The sequence below is a fragment of the Artemia franciscana genome, chromosome 3, assembly GCF_032884065.1.
Source record: "Artemia franciscana chromosome 3, ASM3288406v1, whole genome shotgun sequence".
NCBI lineage: Eukaryota > Metazoa > Arthropoda > Branchiopoda > Anostraca > Artemiidae > Artemia > Artemia franciscana.
The window spans coordinates 50,733,609-50,754,507 of record NC_088865.1 but is presented as its reverse complement, the minus strand read 5'-3'; the positions used below and the strand labels follow the sequence as shown (position 1 = coordinate 50,754,507).

The window sequence follows — 20,899 nt, the reverse complement described above, 5'->3', positions numbered from 1 at the left end:
AAGGCTTCATTAATTAAGGAAATTTGCCTTTTTGAAGCTATATTATTTTAAAATTGGTTTATAAGAGCTAAAGCGTCAAATTAAAAAAAAAAGAGGATAAATTCAGTCCCTAAATAGAGGGCGTCAATCAAAATCAGAATTGAGGGTGTGCTATTCGAGCCAGGATGGTGCCAAAATTTTTTTTAGAGTAGGCGTTAAAACGATCTTATAAAGTGTTTAAAATAATATTTTTTAAGCATAATTTAGCACCTGTCATATATAAGAAAAAAAAATTCTGCTAGTTTTGAAGTCTACCCCACGTATAAGGTCAGATATCCGTATTGCATCTTTGATTGAAGGTGTTAAGATATAGTTTAGGTGGAATTTATGGGTAAGATTCAACTTAAAGTAATGGTCCAAAGACCAAGCTGGGAAAAGGAAAACTAGTAGTCTTTGGACCCAAGCGGTACCGTTCTCTTTAGGAAAAGGGGTTTTCACGTCAAAATCGTGCTCAGCTACAGAAACTTATTTACATATTAAAATTTTATTTTATAGATACTTCTACTACTAAAAGCGTGTTGCTGTGTTAAACAGCGTTGTCATCGATTTGAAGTAAACTATCCAGTTTTATGATTAAAGTTGTGCCGTGAAAAGATAATTTGTCCCATCTGAGCAGCCGATTAGAACCTGCCGTAGCAAGAGAAAGTTTTCGATAAACTAAAACTTGATCAAATATTAAACTAAGAAAGGAGCAAATACATTCAAACTGTACAGAAAAGTTTGTATTGCACAAAAAATTTATAAATGTACCGTATTTGTACCAGGATCTCCAAACTGCACCAAAAAGGTACAACTGTGCCGCGTTGGCAACGCTGACGTTAAAGTACGAGAAACATCCACGCTATTGAACTACCACTTTCATTGCTTCCTGTTCTAACATAGTACTTTGGCCAATTTCCAAGAAACACGGGAATATTCTTATATTCTCGATTGGAGGTTTTTTTATGCTCTCAAAGTGACGACTTCAGCCTCCATTTTTTAAAGACAAACAGAAAGTCAAAAATTCTGTATGATTCGAGAAAACGTAAAACCACCAGATAAAAAAAAAAAAAAAAAAAAAAAAAAAAAAAAAAAATAGAAGAATGAACCTTAACCCATAAAAAAAGGAAAAATTTCTATAGAAAAGTATTCCAGTATTCTCCTTTCCTTCATCCTTGGAAACATTTCTACCTATGCCCTTGGATTTAAGAATGTAAATAAATCTTAGGTTGGAACTTAAAAAGAGAGAAATAGATTATTTTCTTTGACACAAACAGGTCAGATAAATACTTATCACCCAACAGATCACTTATTGATTATCTAATCATATTGACTACTCAGTATCTTCTACGAAAATCTTAAAACTATGAATTTGATAGAGACGAGTCTCATAGAATTTGGGCTTTCAATAAACACGAGTTATTCTTTTTCATAATTCAGATTTATTACCTTAAGCTTTCGGTAGTTTTTCAGCTAAAGTACAACCAGTGGCGTAAATTTATGAGATTTCAGAGGGGGGGGGATGCAAAATGTATTTATCAAAACCTAAGGTGCGGGCAAATTTGTCGTTTTCATTTTTTTTTCAATGAAAGTAAAAAGGCGTTTTTCAATACAAATACTCCCCGAAAAGATATTCTGAGAAACCTAGGGGGACAACCACCCCCTTTCAGTTGACGCCACTGGGTACAACGTTGTACTTTTGCTTTTGCGAATACGATAAAGTACTCACGGCGTGACGTCTTGCCTCAGCTATTGTATTTTCAACAATATTGTCAACTGCTTCGCGGATGTCATTCAGCATATTTTCTTCATGGGCCGCCAATAGACGCCGAGGAGATTCAATGCTAAAAATAAACGTATACAAGGATGGAAAATTAAAACAAAAAAATAATATTTTCACAGAGGCAAATGCGTTGAGGAAAACCCAATGAGATGAAAATTCCACAACATGTTTCCAAACAATGGAACCATTGAGTCAATTTACGTAAAAAATTTAGCAGGATAATTTCTTAAGCCACATTGCACTGTTATAACATAAAGAAGAAAAGAACAATTTTTTTTAAGGCTAAACGAAAATGTTGAAAAAATAAAGCGAATATTTCAAAAGTACAACCACTTCTGTTGTTAAGCGCGAACAAAAAAGAATTTAAGGAAAATACCCCAAAATAAAAACAATGAAAAATCTAAAACCAAATGTGGAGAGTCAATGTGAAAAACCAAATCAATGAAAAACCAAAATTAAACTATGAATAAAATTCAATGACAGCCAAAATTAGATGTTTTTGCTAGAATTATTACATAAGATTTAACAAGGGCTTAAAAATTTTATTTAAGAACTGCTAGTAATTCCTCCACAGGCTTATGTCCTTTGTTATTTAAAACTATATTCAAAAAACTATATTTTAAAAAATGAGTTTTCTTTTTAAAAAAAGACCTCTTTTTGGTCTCTTTCTAAAAAAGTACTGTGGTCTCTATTGATTGAATCACATCACTACTTGAAAATTTTGTATTTCTTAAGATTTTTTTGTTGGCCTTTTGGGTCAAGTGGCACTTTTTAAGGCCAGGATTACCTTCGTAATAAACTATAAAATGGAATTCGATACCTGTAGATGGCCTTTTATCAGCTCCAGGTTCCCTTTTTCTGCAGTCCACTTACCTTTCAATATTTTGGGTTGGATTTTTTGAGCGCGTAGATTCTGAAGACGAACCCGCGAGTACGCGGTGAGGTGCGCAGGTGTTTCACCTTACAACACAGTATATAGTGGTTTTCCGCAGATCTGTGCTCAGAATGAATATTATCCAAGGTTGCCACCCCTAGTGATTTATCACTATTTCTAGTGATTTTTTTTTATCTTATCTAAACAAAAAAAAAATCACTAATCCAGTAAATAAACAACTATGTTCTTGAAGAAAATCACTAAATCAACGAGAAGATCACTAAAGTCTAGTGATTAGTTTTTCACTGGTTGGCAGCCCTGATATTATATATCAGAAGTTAGAACTTTTGATAGGTGAGCAAATTCGGTTTTAAGAAAACCTTTGTTGTAACTGAAAATTTAAAAGTCACTTCAGCTTTCTAGAGAGCTTTGGAAGTTCTTTTGCATCAGACATTACTAACTATAACGCGCGACTCAAGTAAGTAGTATTGTTGCTACTCTCTCAGAAAAGTTGTTCTTTTTTTGATGAAATACAACTTTTGATAGTAACTTTTACAATACTAAGGCAACTGAAGCATATTTTGACTAACCTAAACAGCCTCCATAGGTTTTTATTATTGTTTGATAGTTTCGCTTAAGTGTAGTAAAGTTCAAATGCTATGGAAGGTCAATATATTCCACATTTAGTGGTACTGATATCTTACTTGTAAGGTTTGGACCAGAATGAACCGGCATAAACAACGGGTGGCAAGGGAGAGGCCAAAAGAGGACTTAACTGCCACATTAAATTGTTCTGTATTAGCAGAAGTTCTTCTTGTGACACTGTGTCAGCTTTGTTCAATAGTACGCGAACCTGAAAGCAAAGTTTTATTGCTCAATATGAAGAAAATATTAAAGCAAAAAAATAAAATAAATATACAATAAAAGTAAAAAGAAAATAAAAGTGAAAAAAGTTGATGGACGAAACCAACGCCTTTTTTATTAGATAATTGAGATTAGCTCTTTGTGATAACCTAATTCTTTGTTCACCAGGATGCAATTGCCTGTTAAACCAGATAACTTCTCAAAGTTTCTGTTTTTTTCTCTCAGGCATTGGCTCTCAGACATGAATCCAACCTTCACCAAAAATATTTTTCAGTCTATAATAATTTTGTCTATTCCTTGTCAGCTGCTCAATATTCCTTGTCATAAAATTGACAGAAACAAGTTCAAACGTCACAACATCTGAAAAATAACATGCAATTTCTTCTTGGGACTAAGTTTTCAAACAGTTCGTGGTAACGAACTGTAGTAAGGAGCGACCTGGCTCAATAGTAACCAAAACTCTAAAAAATGGAATTTTGATATCAATAGCTACATCAAAAGAATCGCATTTTAATGCTGATTTTAAATATATAAGTTTCATCAAGTTTAATCTTACCCATCAAAAGTTACGAGCCTGAGAAAATTTGCATTATTTAAGAAAATAGGGGGAAACACCCCCTAAAAGTAGGGAATCTTAACGAATCTTAACGAATCTTAACTCGTAGAATCTTAACGAAAATTACACCATCAGATTCAGCGTATCAGAGAACCCTACTGTAGACGTTTCAAGCTCCTATCTACAAAAATGTGGAATTTTGTATTTTTTGCCAGAAGACAAATCACGGGTGCGTGTTTATTTGTTTGTTTGTTTGTTTTTTTTTGTTTTTTTTTCCCCAGGGGTCATCGTATCGACCAAGTGGTCCTAGAATGTCGCAAGAGGGCTCATTCTAATGGAAATGAAAAGTTCTTGTTCCCTTTTTAAGTGACCAAAAAAACTGGAGGGCATCTAGGCCCCCTCCCACGCTCATTTTTTCCCAAAGTCAACGGATCAAAATTTTGAGATAGCCATTTTGTTCAGCATAGTCAAAAACCATAATGACTATGTCTTTGGGGATGACTTACTCCCCCAAAATTCCTGGGGGAGGGGCTGCAAGTTACAAACTTTGACCATTGTTTGCATATAGTAATGGTTATTGGGAAGTGTACAGACATTTTCAGGGGGATTTGATTTTGTTTGGGGGTGGGGCTGAGGGGAGGGGGCTATGTTGGAGGATCTTTCCTTGGAGGAATCTGTCATGGGGGAAGAAAAATTCAATGAAAAGGGCGCAGGATTTTTTAGCATTACTATAAGAAAACAATGAAAAATAAACATGAAAACGTTTTTTTCAAATGAAAGGAAGGAGTAGCATTGAAACTTAAAATGAACAGAGATTATTACGCATATGAGGGGTTCTAAAAATACTTTAGCATAAAGAGCGAGGTATTTAGGAGGAGATACATACCTCGCTCTTTATGCTAACGTATTTTTAGTAATTTCAACTATTTATTCTACGGCCTTTCTGATTCAGGAGTCATTCTTAAAGAATTGGGACAAAACTTACGATTTAGTGAAAAGAGCGAGGTATTAACGAGGGTACAAACCCCCTCGTATACATAATAAAAATATAAGATAATGAAAGTTTGTTACGTAAGTTAATTCTTAAGTTACGTATATTTTTTACTAATAAAAACGTTCGTTAAAAATTAAAAGTTCTAGTTGCCTTTTTAACTAACCGAAAAATTGGAGGGCAACTAGACCTCCTTCTCCACCCCTTATTTCTCAAAATCGTCTTATCAAAACTAAGAGAAAGCCATTTAGCCAAAAAAAAGAATTAATATACAAATTGCATTTTAATAATTTATGTGCGGAGAGCCAAAACCAAACATGCATTAATTCAAAAACGTTCAGAAATTAAATAAAAAAAAACTATTTTTTTTAGCTGAAAGTAAGGAGCGATATTAAAACTTAAGACGAACAGAAATTACTCCGTATATGAAATGGGTTGTCCCCTCCGCAATCCCTCGCTCTTTACGCTAAGGTTTGACTCTTTGCCACAATTCTACTTTTTAAAACAATTAAAAACTTTAGCGCAAAGAGCGAGGCGTTGAGGAGGGGACAACCCATTTCATATACGGAGTAATTTCTGTTCGTTTTAAGTTTTAATGTCACTCCTTACTTTCAGCTAAAAAAATTAGTTTTTTTTATTTAATCACTATATAAACTCACCACTCTAGCATTGTAATTCATGTAAATTATGCCTTATGATACAAATTTATTTTCATTTTCTTTTTCAGGTATTGTTTATAGCATTATATATTAGGGATAGAGTAAAATATTTACACAAACAAACAGATGAAATATATAAATAGAGCCAACCAAGATGTAAGCTCGAAGCATAGGTCACCAAAGACGAAACACAGATCACCAAAAGACGAAAAAAATTCAAACTAGTAAGTAAAATAAAGAAAAGGAAACGAAGGATGAAATAACTTTGAGGAGAAGACAGGCAATGGAAGCTACTTAGGCATGGTAAAACCACAATATAACCAAACAAAACAAAAAGTAAATTGAAGAAAAATATTATATCATAAACTCTCTGTATCTCTCTTTTCACTCTATCCTACTCTATGTATCTCTGTCTCTCTCTTTCTCACTTACTTTTTCTTTGCACTGTTTTAAGTTTTCTCGACGGAGTACTGATCTCAAAGTACAAATTATTATTTGAAACATGAATTTATTGATAGAATTCGTGAGCCCAAATTATTTTCGAATGCACTCAGAGCTTTTTAAAATAAAATTCGAATATAGGCGTTTTTCACACCTACATTTCAAGTAGAAAGAAAATATAGTGACTGAAATAGGTCTGAGAATAGGATATTCCACAAAGAGCCAACTATTAAAAAAGAGACAAAACAAGAAAACACAGACTGCATGCGGATTACCAATGTTAAGGAGATTAGGGATGGCAATTAGGGGGACGCAGTCACCCTTCTATATTTTGAAAAAAAACTATTTTTATTGCAGTAAATCGAAAAATTCAATTAACCCTCCCCCAGAATTTAAAATATAATCTTTTCATTACTTCATTTGTAAAAATTGAAAAAAAAAAAAATCCCCCACCAACTTATATTTTCGTGAATTGCCATCCCTGCGAGGGCTGGAAAATAAAAGCCAGATTTTTCAAGAAAAGCAATAATTTTTCTGCTGAAGTCTGACAAAGGATGTTGGTCTGTCTGATCAAAAGCAAATTTCTCTGAAGTCTCCCTAGAAAATTTCCCTACTCTGAAAAATGTAGGGATTTTATTTTCAGTAGGCATCTTCGATAAATCCCAAAGACGTAGTACAAATTGTACATTCCTACAAATGCATAAGCAATGAGCGTTTATTTATTGTAAAAGCAATTTTTCCTATTGTCAAATACCGCAATTTTAACACACATATCTGGGGGAGAATGCATTTGAGAATAAAAAGAATAAAGACCTGTTTGATAATTATAGTGTTCTAAAAGTAGTGATGTTTTAGTTATTATTTTAAGAATTTACCCTCATATGGTAGCATATTTTTTCGATCTGTTTGGTGTAAGTTGATGTTAGAATTTAAACAATAAATAACTCTAGCTACACGAAGTGTTTCAATTCTATTTTGTGTGGGTGGAGAGACAAATTTTCATCCTGATTTTCACACAGTAGGGACCCGAATATTGGCTCATATGAATTTTCTCAATTGGGTGGACATTAAATCCGACTACTCAAGTAAGATTGGCCCCTTTCAGAGCCTCCTTTTACTGAAAAAAGCTATCCGTGCGGAAAATCAGAAAAACCCAATACCTGGTTTTGTCTGCCTTTTAATTGATCAAACAAAGCTTCGTGTTCAAGTCCCATATCAAGTTTTGTTGGGTCGTACACAACAAAAATAAGATCAGCTCTGTCAACAAACCACTGGACAACGTCATTGAATGGGTATGGACGGTCGACTTCTCGGCGCATTTCAAGAATCCCTGGAATCTCGACAATATTTGCCTAAGAAAAATGTGACAAAGTTAATCAATCTGACTGACTAAATTGAATCTAAATTGACTAAATTAAATGTGCTTGTGTTCATAATGACACACTGTCGAGAAGTAAAGTTAGGATAATCTTAATAGAATATACCAAAAATAATAAAAATATAATACTTTAGGAACAAAATCTGAGCTATATAATTACACATTAGGGGGGGGGGGGGTAAAGTAAAGTATGTCTGCAAACAAAATGTGTCAGCTATAATTATTCTGCGTATTATGAAGTAAGAATTGTATTCTAACTTCACGCTGTCCCAGTACTTTACCCCCACTCCCACCCGTGATGTGACAATATATTGCACAAATTATATATGTATTCTGTCACCCATCACATGTTTTTCACTGAGCGTTCATCAAAAATAATATTGACTATGTTACTGAATTTGACTAACTAGACTAAATGTGAGCACCGGACTGTCATTAGTCTTTAACATTCTTTTAAAGAGCTACATTCAGTTTTAAGGTTTTCCAAGGTGCTTAACTTTGACAATGTTTGCCAAAAGAATTACATTGAGAATACTAATCTATTTGACTGACTAAACTGAATTTAGAAACTGGTTCATTCAGATTTAACATCGTGCTAAGGTGCTGCAATCAATGTTAATGTTACAGAAGGTGTTGAATCTCAACAATATTTTCCAAAAGAAATTACATTGAGAATACTAATCTATTTGACTGACTAAACTGAATTTAGAAACTGGTTCATTCAGATTTAACATCGTTCTAAGGTGCTGTAATCAATGTTAATGTTACAGAAGGTGCTGAATCTCAACAATGTTTTCCTAAAATAATTGATATTGACAAGATAAATTAATTTGACTGACAAGACGGAATTCGGAAATTGGCTGTCATTAGCCTTTAACATTGTCCTAAGGTGCTGCGGTCAGTTTTCAGGTTATCTAATGTGCTGAATTTCGACAACGTTTATCAGAGAAGAAAATATCATATTGACTATATGACTCAATTTCATATAGAATTAAATTTGAAACTGGATTGTCTTTGGGGTTGAACATTATCAAATGTTGTCAATCATATGAGTCAATCGACTAATATTTTCTTTTTTTTTGTTTTTTTTTTTTACTTTGAGCTGTTGTTAAGGCTGATCTTTTTAGGGTTGTATTGAAACTAATGTTATGCAAAGTAAAAAAACTTATTCATAATTTACTTATATCAGTTTTTCATGCATTGTTTAGTCAATAGCAAAGTGACAATTTTTCGACAGAACCAGACTCTAAATATTTTAAAGCAAGAGAGGCAAAACGGTAAAAAATAATTTTATTGTTTCAGTCAGATAATAAATAAAACAGCTCGAGTCGCTGACAAGAAGATTTATTAGATTCACTTTGTATAGTGAACATAATAGTAACTTGCCTTCTGTAGTAGCTTATTGGGCAGCCTTTTCCCTCTAAGTCTGTCGATGAATGCCTGGCCAAATTTTTGTAGACCAGCAAAAGTGAAATCAGCTGCCAGTTGTGTTCCATCAATTTGTTCTTCTTCATCACCATGTACCATAACTTGAAAATAGTTGGCCGAAGGCTCAGCCCCTAAATTTTTTTTACATAAGAGATAAAATTACATAAATATATGATAAATTATATAACATTATATAGTACGTTTAAATAAGAGATTTCTTCTCTTACTTCCAAGCTCCTTAAAAGAGAACTGACTGAGCTATTAGATAAGAAGCTGGTAGAGATCAAAGCTTAAAAAGTAGATTATTTTGTAAACTTCCTCTAAAATATTATCAAACATACATAATAAAAACGTTACAAAACGTTACCTCCAACAAATCTGGTTTTCACTAAAGTCGAATCCTAGGCACCCAGGCTGGTGCTACCTCTAAAATGGGGGAAGTGCTAATTTTGGCAACCAAAAGCATCTAAAATCGGGAAAGCAGTTTGCCAATACAAAAAAACCTCGAATGTACAGTCAAGGCTCTCTTTATTTTGAGTTTTACAAGGCAGATTTAGAATTCGTTCCTCATTACCTGTTTCTATACTTTACTACTACTACTACTACTACTACCACTACTACCACTACTAACAGCTCACCACAGGAGCGAGCCGCCTGAACCCAAAACAGCTACGCACGCACACCCCTCCTCCATCCCAAGCTATTCAAAGCCTCACTCTTTACATCATCCCGGGAAGTTCCCATTTCCTTTAAATCTTTCTTTATGACATACTCCCACCCCAGACGAGGACGACCTGCTTTCCGTTTAGCCCTAGATTGTTGGCCGAAAAGGACAATCTTCGGCAATCTGTCATTCTTCATCCGCAGAACATGCCCTAGCCATCTCAACTTTTCTTTCATATCGTCCTAAAAAGCGGGATTGAACCGCATTTTTCATAGAGCCTATTGTTTGAATTACGGTCTTTCAGCCGAGTACCCAGCACAGTAGGCAATTTCTCTGGAAAACATCTAGCAAGTCTTCATCCATTCTTCGGAGCGCCCATGATTCAAAGCCATATTTGACCGTTGCCATCACTGTACACTGTTTAAGTTTTCATATTTCAAATACTGAAATTGAGCAATATCACCGTCAATTTATCAACGATAATTTATTACACACCACAAATAAAAAGAACAAAAATACAGAACATCAGCCATTAGAAGGATGTCAAAAATCACATTAAGGAACGCGGTATAACAATGCTTTTTCAGATAATGACACGGGAAACAAACGAACTTTTATTACAGAATTTGAATATGCTGCCAGAATTTTTTTTATATCATATGCAATTTTTGTAAAACCAATTTAAAAGTCCACTTTCGTTCAAATCTGGATGTTTTAGACTTAAAGAAAAAATTGCAAGTGTTTATTTTAAATACAAAAATATAGTCCCATTTTTTTTCACAACGTATTATTATCGTATAACGAGTTTCCACAAGCTTTTGAATAAGACTTTGATTTTTCAGATATATCACTTAAAAAATCATCGTATAATAGCTGCGAAAAGCTCAAATGATTCTGACATTTTTTGTTAAGTCAAAAACAATTCCTATAGTATTTCGATATCAGTGTAAAAAATGTGAATAGGAATTTCAAAGCTTAGGTTTTGGGACAAAGATGTTATTTTATTTCCTCAGAGTTCATAACTTTCTTTTTTGTAAAGTTCAGCTTATTTCAAATTTAGATCAAAGAGAAGAGACACTTCATAAAAAACAGCAGTGCTAAGAGAGTAGGAGGCTTTTAATTTGAGAAAGTAAACTTCGCTAGTGAAATCTTGGTTTCAAGAGACGCCATGCCTTTCTATGGATCGACGAGCTAAAAAAATTTCTGTATCCAAGTGAAGCTAGAAGCAGGAGAATTAATCTATTGCAAAAATATTATTGGTAATTATTGATACACACACACATATATATATATATATATATATATATATATATATATATATATATATATATATATATATATATATATATATATATATATGATTCTCTATTCATTTACTAGCATAATCTAAGAAATTCTGACACACATTTAATCTCTGCTTCCTGTTAATGGATCAAAGAATCACCCATTCTAGAGGATTTTATCATCCCTATCACTTTCCTGCTAACCGCCGATTTTTTTTTTCTACAGTATTTTCATTTAAAACTCGTAGTAATATAGTTTAAAACTCGTCGTAACCCTATATAGGCCAGTGTATTCTCCTGATGAGCCCTTATGTTGGGTGTTGCCTCTGAATTATTTGTCTATATTATTTTTTTTATTGTTTGGTAAATGACGACTTATACTTATTGACGACATGACTGCCTGTCCATGGATTATTCTTTATGGTTGATTGTGTGTGGCTATGCTGTTTGACCTATGTGATTGTATAGATGAGTAGGGTTAAGACCTCATTCAAGTGCTTGTCTATATTAATCACTAATTTAGGAAAACAGTCTTCCTTTTCTCCTTCTGTCTCTCTCTTTTTTTTGTGTGTATTTGTGCTGTTGCATTGGTGATTTCTCTTTTCATGATATATATATATATATATATATATATATATATATATATATATATATATATATATATATATATATATATATATATATATATATATATATATATATATATATATATATATATATATATATATATATATATATATATATCATAATTCTTTAGTACTAAGTCATGAGGTGGCAAATAAGCAATTTCAATTGAGTAAAAAAATTTTGATGTAAATTCAATTCCTCCTTCCTGTTAATACATAAAACTATCATCTGCATGATATGATTTGTTTTTATTTGGGAATCATTTTGATTCTCACTGTTATTTATCTTCTAACCGCAGATTTTATTTACGTTTCGATGCATTCATTGCAATGCTAGTTGTCACATGTCTACTAGCTACAAATCTCATCTACGCTTCATTTTTGTGCATCATTAGCTCCATTTTCGGAATGTTCTAATGCCTCTGTCCTCGAAATATCAAAAACATGCTTTGGTGTTATCATTGTTTTATTTTCTAGCTTCAAGTCATAGGGCAAATCATAAATTTCAGTCGAATTAAGAAATTATGTTGTGCATTCAATTCTTCCTTCCTGCTTATCCTTTACAAACACTAAAATAAAACGTTCCTTATTCAATTGTAATCTGTCATTTTCTGAAATATTTAAATAGCATAATTGTCGTGTTATTCCTTAGTTTTAAGTCACATTTTGGTTTGCAATTCAATGCGATGTGTTGCTTTTTCTTTTTCCATTACATTTTCCTTAGCTGTTCAGAGCCATTTGTCATCTTGTGTAATTTTGCACGAGATGTGATTTGTTGCTGTCTCCTGTTCCAAGCCTTTTCTTTAGCTGTTCAGAGCAACTTGTCATCTGCTAAGCGACAGGCCTTTATATATTGACTCTCATTGTCGCTTGTCTTCTAACCTCAGACAATGTAAACTTCTTCTTGATGTCATTACGTCACCAAAGGTTTGACACAAATTCTTCCTTGAAGTTGTCACCTGTTTAGATCGTTCTTGTGGTCAGGAATGGGAATATGCCAGTTCTAAGAAAAAAACTATTTAAATGATTTTGATAAAAAATATATATATATATATACACATATACACTCAATTATCGCTCGTTTAGATAGTTTTAAAAAAGGAACATATATTCCATCAGTAAGATGTTTTGTTGGCAGCTGTCAATCCCTTTTCCCAAAAACATTTTCAGGTGGTAGTAGAGCTTTTAAGATAGTTTTACTTTAACAAGAGAAACTGCCATGTACATCATAACATGATTAAAAACTGGACTATGGAGATCTACGCCAACAAATTTGAAAGTTTGGCCTTGGGACTGTTATATTGTCGTAGCAAGTGCAGGTCAAAGTGAAAATTAGTGTCGTTGAATAGTACACCCAAGTTCACCTTTACTGGAGTCAAGCGTGACTCGAGAAACATTAAATGTGTTTCCGGATTTTCCGCCAGTAATTATATTCACCTTAATTATGTTTTTATATAATTAAGTAATAATAAGGCGGGCTCCATTCCACCTCGCTTCTGAAATATGGATCGTAGCTTAAAAGTATAACTATTGTATTTTCTTTAGTTTTACGTTATGGGGTGGCAAATCAAATAAAAATCAAATTGAAGAGATCTGTATTGATTTGAATTCCTCCTTCCTCTTTGTCCTTTACAAAACCATAACTTTTATGAGATTTGTATTCTCCTAGGACGTGATTGACACTTTTCGTATCTTTCTTTACTAACTTCTTTGTTAAACGAAGCTAAAATAACGCCATCCTTCATGAAACTGAAATTTTGATTTCAGTCATTCTAGAATTATTTCCTCAATTAAATTACCACTGGAAATCGAACCGTCTATAATCAACACAATCTGACACAGTGAATATGAGCTGCACGTTTGGAGGCTGTTGTTTTAGTGAAGCCAAACGTTGATTAGTATAAATCTTCACTACTTGCATTTTCATGTCGCCTTTGGCAAAGTTGTTCGTACCTCGTGATAATTGTTCAAAGAGATCCATTAGGTTAAGGGGGATCCTTAAATTTAAGCGGATGAATGGGGCATTCTCCAACAGCTTCATCGGGGTCTAAAGAATACATTTGTCATAAGAAGATGGTGTGAAATCACCTTCAGTGGTTTGTCATGGATGTGCCTTCAAATTAATTTTGTGATAAATTTGCCCAGCTAATTTAAAGCTTAAGACATTACGACTTTTGAAGGTTCGATCACCGCTTACGTTGAATGAACCTAGAGCAAAACGTGAGTTCAAGTTTCGGATTCGTTTCGGATTCAACTCTTTAGAGAACAATTAACGTCCAAAAAAAAAAGACAACCCAATTCATTTGGAAACTGTAAAGGTGGCAACGCAACTTGACCATACAAGGAGCTGTCTCTAAGTGAATTGCTTTTATTTGGTACTGTTTCCTTGGAAAATGGAGGGCTCCACAGTGAATACATCTAATGAACTGTCGTTAAAATTTGCTTAGTTTATGGTATCTTTGCCACTTTGTACAGGAATATTTTTTCACAGCCGATTGGAAGCAAATATTGCGAAGACATGGTTCTTCAAACTTAATATTTCTTTCTTCTTTATTTTCAATTTTGACTTTTTCCGATTCTCGCTTCTAGCTGTCACTTGCCTTCTAACCACAAGTGTTTTGCTCTTCACTTTCAGTTTTGATTCTTTATCATCCTCTTTGTAGCATGTCTTCTAGTCAAATTTTTCCTTCTACTTCATTTTGAATTTCATTATTTCAGGCGACTTTTTAATGCCCTTCGCCATAGCTGCTCGTATTGGTCTAGTCTCATTTGATGGTCCAGACCGTTTTTTTTAGCTCCAACATTACAAAAGTGTTTTTCTTTCTGTGTTGAAAGAATAGGCTATTGTGAAAATTAGCTTACGGCCTGTGAAAATTTGAATCAACTTGGAGTTTCTGAGGAAAAAAGGGGAGATGCAGAAATCAATTACATTTTCCAAGAAAAAAAACTCCAAAATTACCTGATTTCAAAGCATTTTCCGTGAACTCAATTCCAAGTAAATAATTGATGATTGAAGATTTACCACCACTCCAGGGTCCAAGAAAAAGGACAAGGGGCTTTGAAAATATCTCATTATCTGGAAAAATAAAATAAGTTGTTATAATTTTAGCAGTGATTATTTAAATAAATTCAGATGAATTATTTTTAAGTTTGCAGATTTCGTCTTTTATTTTTCACGTCTTACAAAAGAAATATTTTGTGAATATTTTTTGCCTTTTCAACATAGTTCAATAGTTTGAGATATGGCAGGGGAAGCTCTCAGCTATGGATTATGTTATTCCTTCATTATCGTCTTATTCAATATCTTTTTCTTTTGTAATTTTCTCTACTTTTTTTTTCTAATTGCTACGCTACCTTTATACTCTTTCTTGCTTTCATTTCCTTTTTTTAAACTTATCCCGTTGGAGAAATACGACATAGGGAATATTTAGGTATGGCTCATGCGCATATATATTCTCTATTGTCCATTGTCGATGTTACCATGGTCTCATACACTTTTTTTATTGATTAAATATTTTTCTCTTACTTTTTTCCATTTGCTACTCACCTTTAAATGACTGTATGCGTTATCTGAAAATAAATTAAGTAACTCATAATACCTATTGATACTCATATCTTTGTTAGTAGGCTACTTATCTCTACACTTATCTCTATCTCTGAGTTCTTAACCTTTTCTGTCTTTAAATATACTTTTTCAGGTTACATAAAGTGTTTTTCAGTCATCAATTTTCCGATTATCTTTTTTGTTAAGAGGCTCAACTGGATTTACAAAAAAGGGCATATTTTCAATTTGGCTTCGGTTTAACCTACTTACTTGAAGTTTCAGGAGGACCAGGCATTTCCGCCTCACTTTGTGTTTTTCGCCTAACCGTCTCAGGCATTTTCCGCACCTGAAATTCAGATATTTGGTGGAAATTTGCTCAACCGCAAGCTTTCCAGACTCACGAATAATAGTTTAATAGGCAAAAATCTTTTTATTTGACAGTGAAACAAACAAACAATATCTGAATATTTTGGTCACATATACAGCGGCTATCATGAAAAGGCAGTACGGTCTTCGAGAATACCTTACCAGACTCACATCTGTAAAGTAGCAATAAAATTTGAAAGACTGTGTCTCTGCAAGAGATTTATTACTTCTAGGTATTTTTGGCCTATTTCTATGCTCGCAGCATAGCTGGGAAAGAAATTAAAAAAAAAACCTATCGCTATTACTCCATGTAGATAACATATTTTTAACGGTAAATTGTGGTCTTTCTAATAATGCACACTGCTATATGTGAATTTGAAGGGAGATTTGTGTGGCATTCAATTGGAGGTGGGGGGGGGGCTCACCCCATAAGCTCACCCCATCCTTCCCAAAATTTTTCCCCTGGATTTTGAAAAATACTTTTTTTCTTGGATATTTTCATTTAAAAAAGAACAGAATTTCTACTCCCAAGATTTCTATAAATACATTTTTGCACCCTCCTACACATCTAAGAATTGTCACGACTGGGTACTTTAAAATATTTCTTTGAAATAGAAAGAGACAAATACAACGTAGAAACAATAGGGAAAGTTTTTTCAAGACAATGGAAATTATTTATGTAGATATTTCGGCCCTATGTCCAAGGGCCGTCTTCAGCACAATACAATACTATATATATATAAAAGAACTTACATCAAATTGTGAGAATTAAAACTGAATATAAAAACACTTATTAAAACAATTTTTTTTAAAAAATATAGCCCTAGCATCCTTACTTCAGCGAAGTTCAACCAGGACTTGAGTCCTGGTTGAACTTCGCTGAAGTAAGGATGCTAGGGCTATATTTAAAAAAAAAAATTGTTTTAATAAGTGTTTTTATATTCAGTTTTAATTCTCACAATTTGATGTAAGTTCTTTTATATATATATATAGTATTGTATTGTGCTGAAGACGGCCCTTGGACATAGGGCCGAAATATCTACATAAATAATTTCCATTGTCTTGAAAAAACTTTCCCTATTGTTTCTACGTTGTATTTGTTTGTTATGGAAAGGCAGTGTGGTCTTCGTCGCTATTTTCAAATAGAAAGAGGAGAGGAGAGTCAGAAATATTTTTTTCAATTTTGATTATGTTCGTTCGAAGAACAAAGCATTTATGACGTAATAGAAAAAATAGCTGATAAGGCTTTATTGAATAGACACATATACATGATTTACATAAAATCAAACACAATAGAGCAGCTGTTATTTAAGTTATAATGAATTTTAAAAGTATTAACGCTACCTATTACCATCACCCTTGTTTGACTGATTGGTGAAGTTTGAGAATCCCTAAGATGTCACTACACTTGTTCATTGGTCCCTGTTATCTTATTATGTAAATTATTTTAAAATAGAGTTATTGAATTTTAGAAGTTTCTAAGTTTGAGAGTTATTTATGAATTTTTCTTTTTACTCAATGTTGATTTCTTGTGCTATTGAATACGCATTAGTCCTGGTGTGGAACTTTGGCTTGACTCAAGACACAAAGTACAGTAGAAACCAAAATTTTTGTTTAGGGCAGCAATATGGTTTTTCCCTTTGTATGGTTGTCCCTTTGTACTTCCATTTCCATGCAAATTTTTTTGGATTGTTCATTTGGCGTTGTCTTGAAAGAATTCGTTCTGCCTTATCCTCTCCTTATCCTTACCTTATCCGCTTCAAGTACTACTTCATATTTTTTTCACTAAACTCTAAGAAGAAGAAAAATAAAAATCCATTTACCTCCGAAATGGCGATTCGAGATGTCCTTGTATTTGTAAATTGCTTCAAGTGGGCGGACAGCTGTTTCCACTACTTTTTTAACTTCGCGCAGCGTAACCTGGGGAAGAAGAAATTAGTTTAACATAATCTACTAGGTTATGTCTATTCCAATTCAATTTTAGTGCCATCCTAGTGGCGAATGCCTATATTATCCTTTGCCGAAAAATTAACAAAATCCAAGTTGCTTTTACTGAAATTTCAAACTTTGCGATGTAAAAAAAAAACTGATTACAATAGCTAAAAGTTATCACCAATACTAAATTTGAAGTCTAAGAAAGTTTTGTCAAAATGAACTAATAAACATGAGAGCCCAGCTAATATCCTCCAAAAATTCTCCCCACGAAAAAATACACCCAGGAAATTTTTTCCTGAAAAATCTCCCCCTCCTGTAAAATTGAGCTACCACGGGGAAAGTAAGACAAATAAAAACTGAACAAAAGTAGATTTCTCTTCATTCATCTTCTCCCGTTTTTGGGGGCTGAGTGATAATTGCAGGGTAAGATAAAAATTAAAGAAGTCATTGCATTTGCTTATTTGAAATAAGGAACTTTGTTCATATTAAATTTCCTTGGTTCTGACTTTGAACCCATGTAATTGGTATTATTTTTTTTTTAATGCCAAACAGTACTTAAGACAGGAAAACCTTTTGATATACGCCTAGTGGACGCGTTCTTGATTGCGAAGGGTGATCTGGCAAGGGTGATCCCGGGGAAAAGTCTGCGGGAAGTAATTACTCGTACTTCTTAGTCTCAGCCAGCTATTTCTGTGTACTTCCATCATAAGGCAACGTTTATGCAGTTGCCACTAGTTTCAAATTTCTATATTATTTCCTTTAACTTGCATGATACGTGCCATGATAACGCAGTCCCCAAAACCCTAAAAAAAACTAAAAATATAAAACAAATACTACAAGATAGTCTACACCATATGTTTTGCCTACATTTTAGAATGTAAGTAGAATATTTAAAACCTCACTGTTTCATAATTATTTTTATTGATCAAGCTTTAGCCCTAGCTCCTCCGTTTCACATGTGGGGGTAACTTTTTCAGCCAGGGGGTTGTATGTAATTGTTCAGGATTCCATAGGTGGGAATTTTTTTTGGGGCGGGGGGAATTTTTCATGGTGATGTCTTCCAAGGGGGATTTGTTGTGGGAGGAATTTTCCAGGGGAAATTTTTCCCGAGGATAACATCGAGGGGAAAATTTTGGGGAGGAGGAAACTAGCCTAGAGACAAGACATTAAATTAAGTAATTTGAAGATTTTTTGACTGAAAATGATTAAAGTGCTTCAAACCAGGGTGGTGTTAGGAAATAAATTAAAGCAGCAATAACAGCAGAATCGTTAGAAGATTCTAGTAGAATAGAGCTTGAATCGTTAAGCTTTAATCTATATTAATCTGCGTGGCATTAAATCCTCTATTTCACAAGTACTCAAAGTCTTTGTATTTTGGACCGCATAACTATGAAACAAAAATATATGTGCAACATGGTGCAACCAAAATATTTTCCTGGATTTTAATTAAACATTATTTCACCAAACTTTAATAGGGGCAAAATTTTAAATTTATGTTTTTGTGGGTGTGAAAAATGTACACTAAAAATTTCGTAAGGTTCCACTAGTAATATATTTATCACACCTTGAGCTGAGACTATTTTACCTCAAAATTTCAATTTTACGGGGGTTCCAGGGAGACAAGGGGACTCCTCAATATTTTCGATAAATTTAAAAAAAAAACAAAATTTTGCCTAATTTAGATCATCGGTTTCTAAGACTTTTTCGTGTCAGAGTCAACACCTATTGGAAAAACAAAGAAAGGGGTGTAAAAGTCAGTAGAATCTTTTTAGCCAAATTTTGACGCAAAATTTTACACATTACTTCATTTTTTCACAATTGTAAATATATTGTTATTAATGAGCAATCCAGCTCATTATCCAGCAATGAAATAAATAGAACCGAAATGAAAAAATAGAATCTTTTCATTGCGATTGGTAGTAACATAATCCGATTTAGTACCGCTATATCTTTTATGGTTTAGATCCTACAGACTTTCTAAATGGGACTGGTTGGCACCGGAAGGTTGTAAAAATCTTTGACAGTCATTGTAAAATTTTTGAGGCTACAGTTTTTTCCAGCCCCGCCCCAAATATTTCCTATATATTTACAGTTCTTCAAATACAGATTTCTACCTTAGTTCTGCCCTAGGAATGGTGTATGGACGGATGGATGACAGACTTAGGTATCAACAAGTGGAATGACATCATTTTTATAAAATTTTTAAAAAGGGCTTATGCCAGATTTGTCTATCACCTGGACTATCTATCTTGGCTTTTTCTACAAAAAACCATGGCTTGATGCCCGCATCTAGTTGATTTTAATTCATTTTAATTCCTGTATCTATAAGCTAAAATCCATTCTTTCCAATTTGCTTCCAATAAACCTCGTTTCAAGCATTTTCAACTTCGGAAATTTTTTCTATAAGACACAACACTCCAAAAAACTCTAAAAAAAGAACGCATCCCGTCCTGTTCAGATGAAAATCACTGACAATAAAGGAGAAACCGGAATATTATGTGCTGTGTATGGAAATGGGCAGGGAGGGATGACACCATACCCTCCCCCCGTTGGGGGACAAGAAGACATTAAAAAATGTATAAAAAGGAAAATGAGTCTCATTTAAACCTTAGTAGAGCGAAGCTTCTGACGGTGCTGCCTTTACCTATTCGGATTTGTTTTGGCGGTGCTCAAGGCGCAGCACCAGCTAAATACTTTGGTATAGACTGAGCCATTTAAATTGAAAAAAGGGACTTTCATGCTGAATCCAAATATAAAACAAATTCGAAGCTCTTGCAAAATTACCCGTTAAGATAAAACTGATACGGTATTATTAGGATACTTACCAAAAGTTAGCCGAAGAATACCGGCCCGATTTTTTAAAATAAGGGGGAAAACCTAGTAAGGGGACGATCTTGATGAAAATCATAATACGTATTAATTTAGAGTCAGCAATATTTAATAGACAAGAAGCTTGAAACACATTTTTTATCTTTTAACTTCTCTCCAGTATAATTTGTGGTTCATAACCGAATCGAATTTCCATACAGCTTTGTGCGTCTACTTTGTTTGTTCTTGGCAACTCACCTGAATGGCATTTTTCTTCAAAGCTAAATTTTCTGCTCCCTCTCCCAGTCTCAAAAATTCATCAATGTGGTCCCTTGGTCGTCGGACAGGAGGCTCTTCTTCAATGATCTATAAATATTTTTTTTTAACCATAAATATCTTATCCTTCCTACTCTCTATTGTCCCCCATTTTTTACTTGACTTCAAGATATGAAAATCCACTTTTGCCCCTTACACTAAGGAACTAAGAAAAAAACACCCAACTAAGCTACTACCTGTAACTTTTATTTGTTTGCTTTTGTCCTGTATTTTTTGCTCTGGCTTTTCTTAACTTACTAGTTTTATTCTTTTCTTTTGACATGTCATAGTCCGTAAATGTATATAAGCATTTTTAATTTTTTTTTGACAATTTTAATCAAATTAAGGTACGTTCCTTTGCCAGTT

At 33.5% G+C, this 20,899-nt stretch overlaps 1 protein-coding gene across 1 annotated transcript in view; it reads right to left on the bottom strand.

The window, feature by feature from the left end:
* Positions 1-20,899, bottom strand: part of LOC136025378 (sarcalumenin-like) — a gene marked incomplete in the record, with an annotated part of 93,857 nt that overhangs the window by 9,687 nt on the left and 63,271 nt on the right. The window contains 7 exon segments of the mRNA XM_065701358.1: positions 1,748-1,862; positions 3,380-3,528; positions 7,347-7,538; positions 8,951-9,123; positions 14,525-14,641; positions 17,299-17,395; positions 20,477-20,584. Coding sequence (XP_065557430.1) covers positions 1,748-1,862; positions 3,380-3,528; positions 7,347-7,538; positions 8,951-9,123; positions 14,525-14,641; positions 17,299-17,395; positions 20,477-20,584 — 951 coding nt within the window.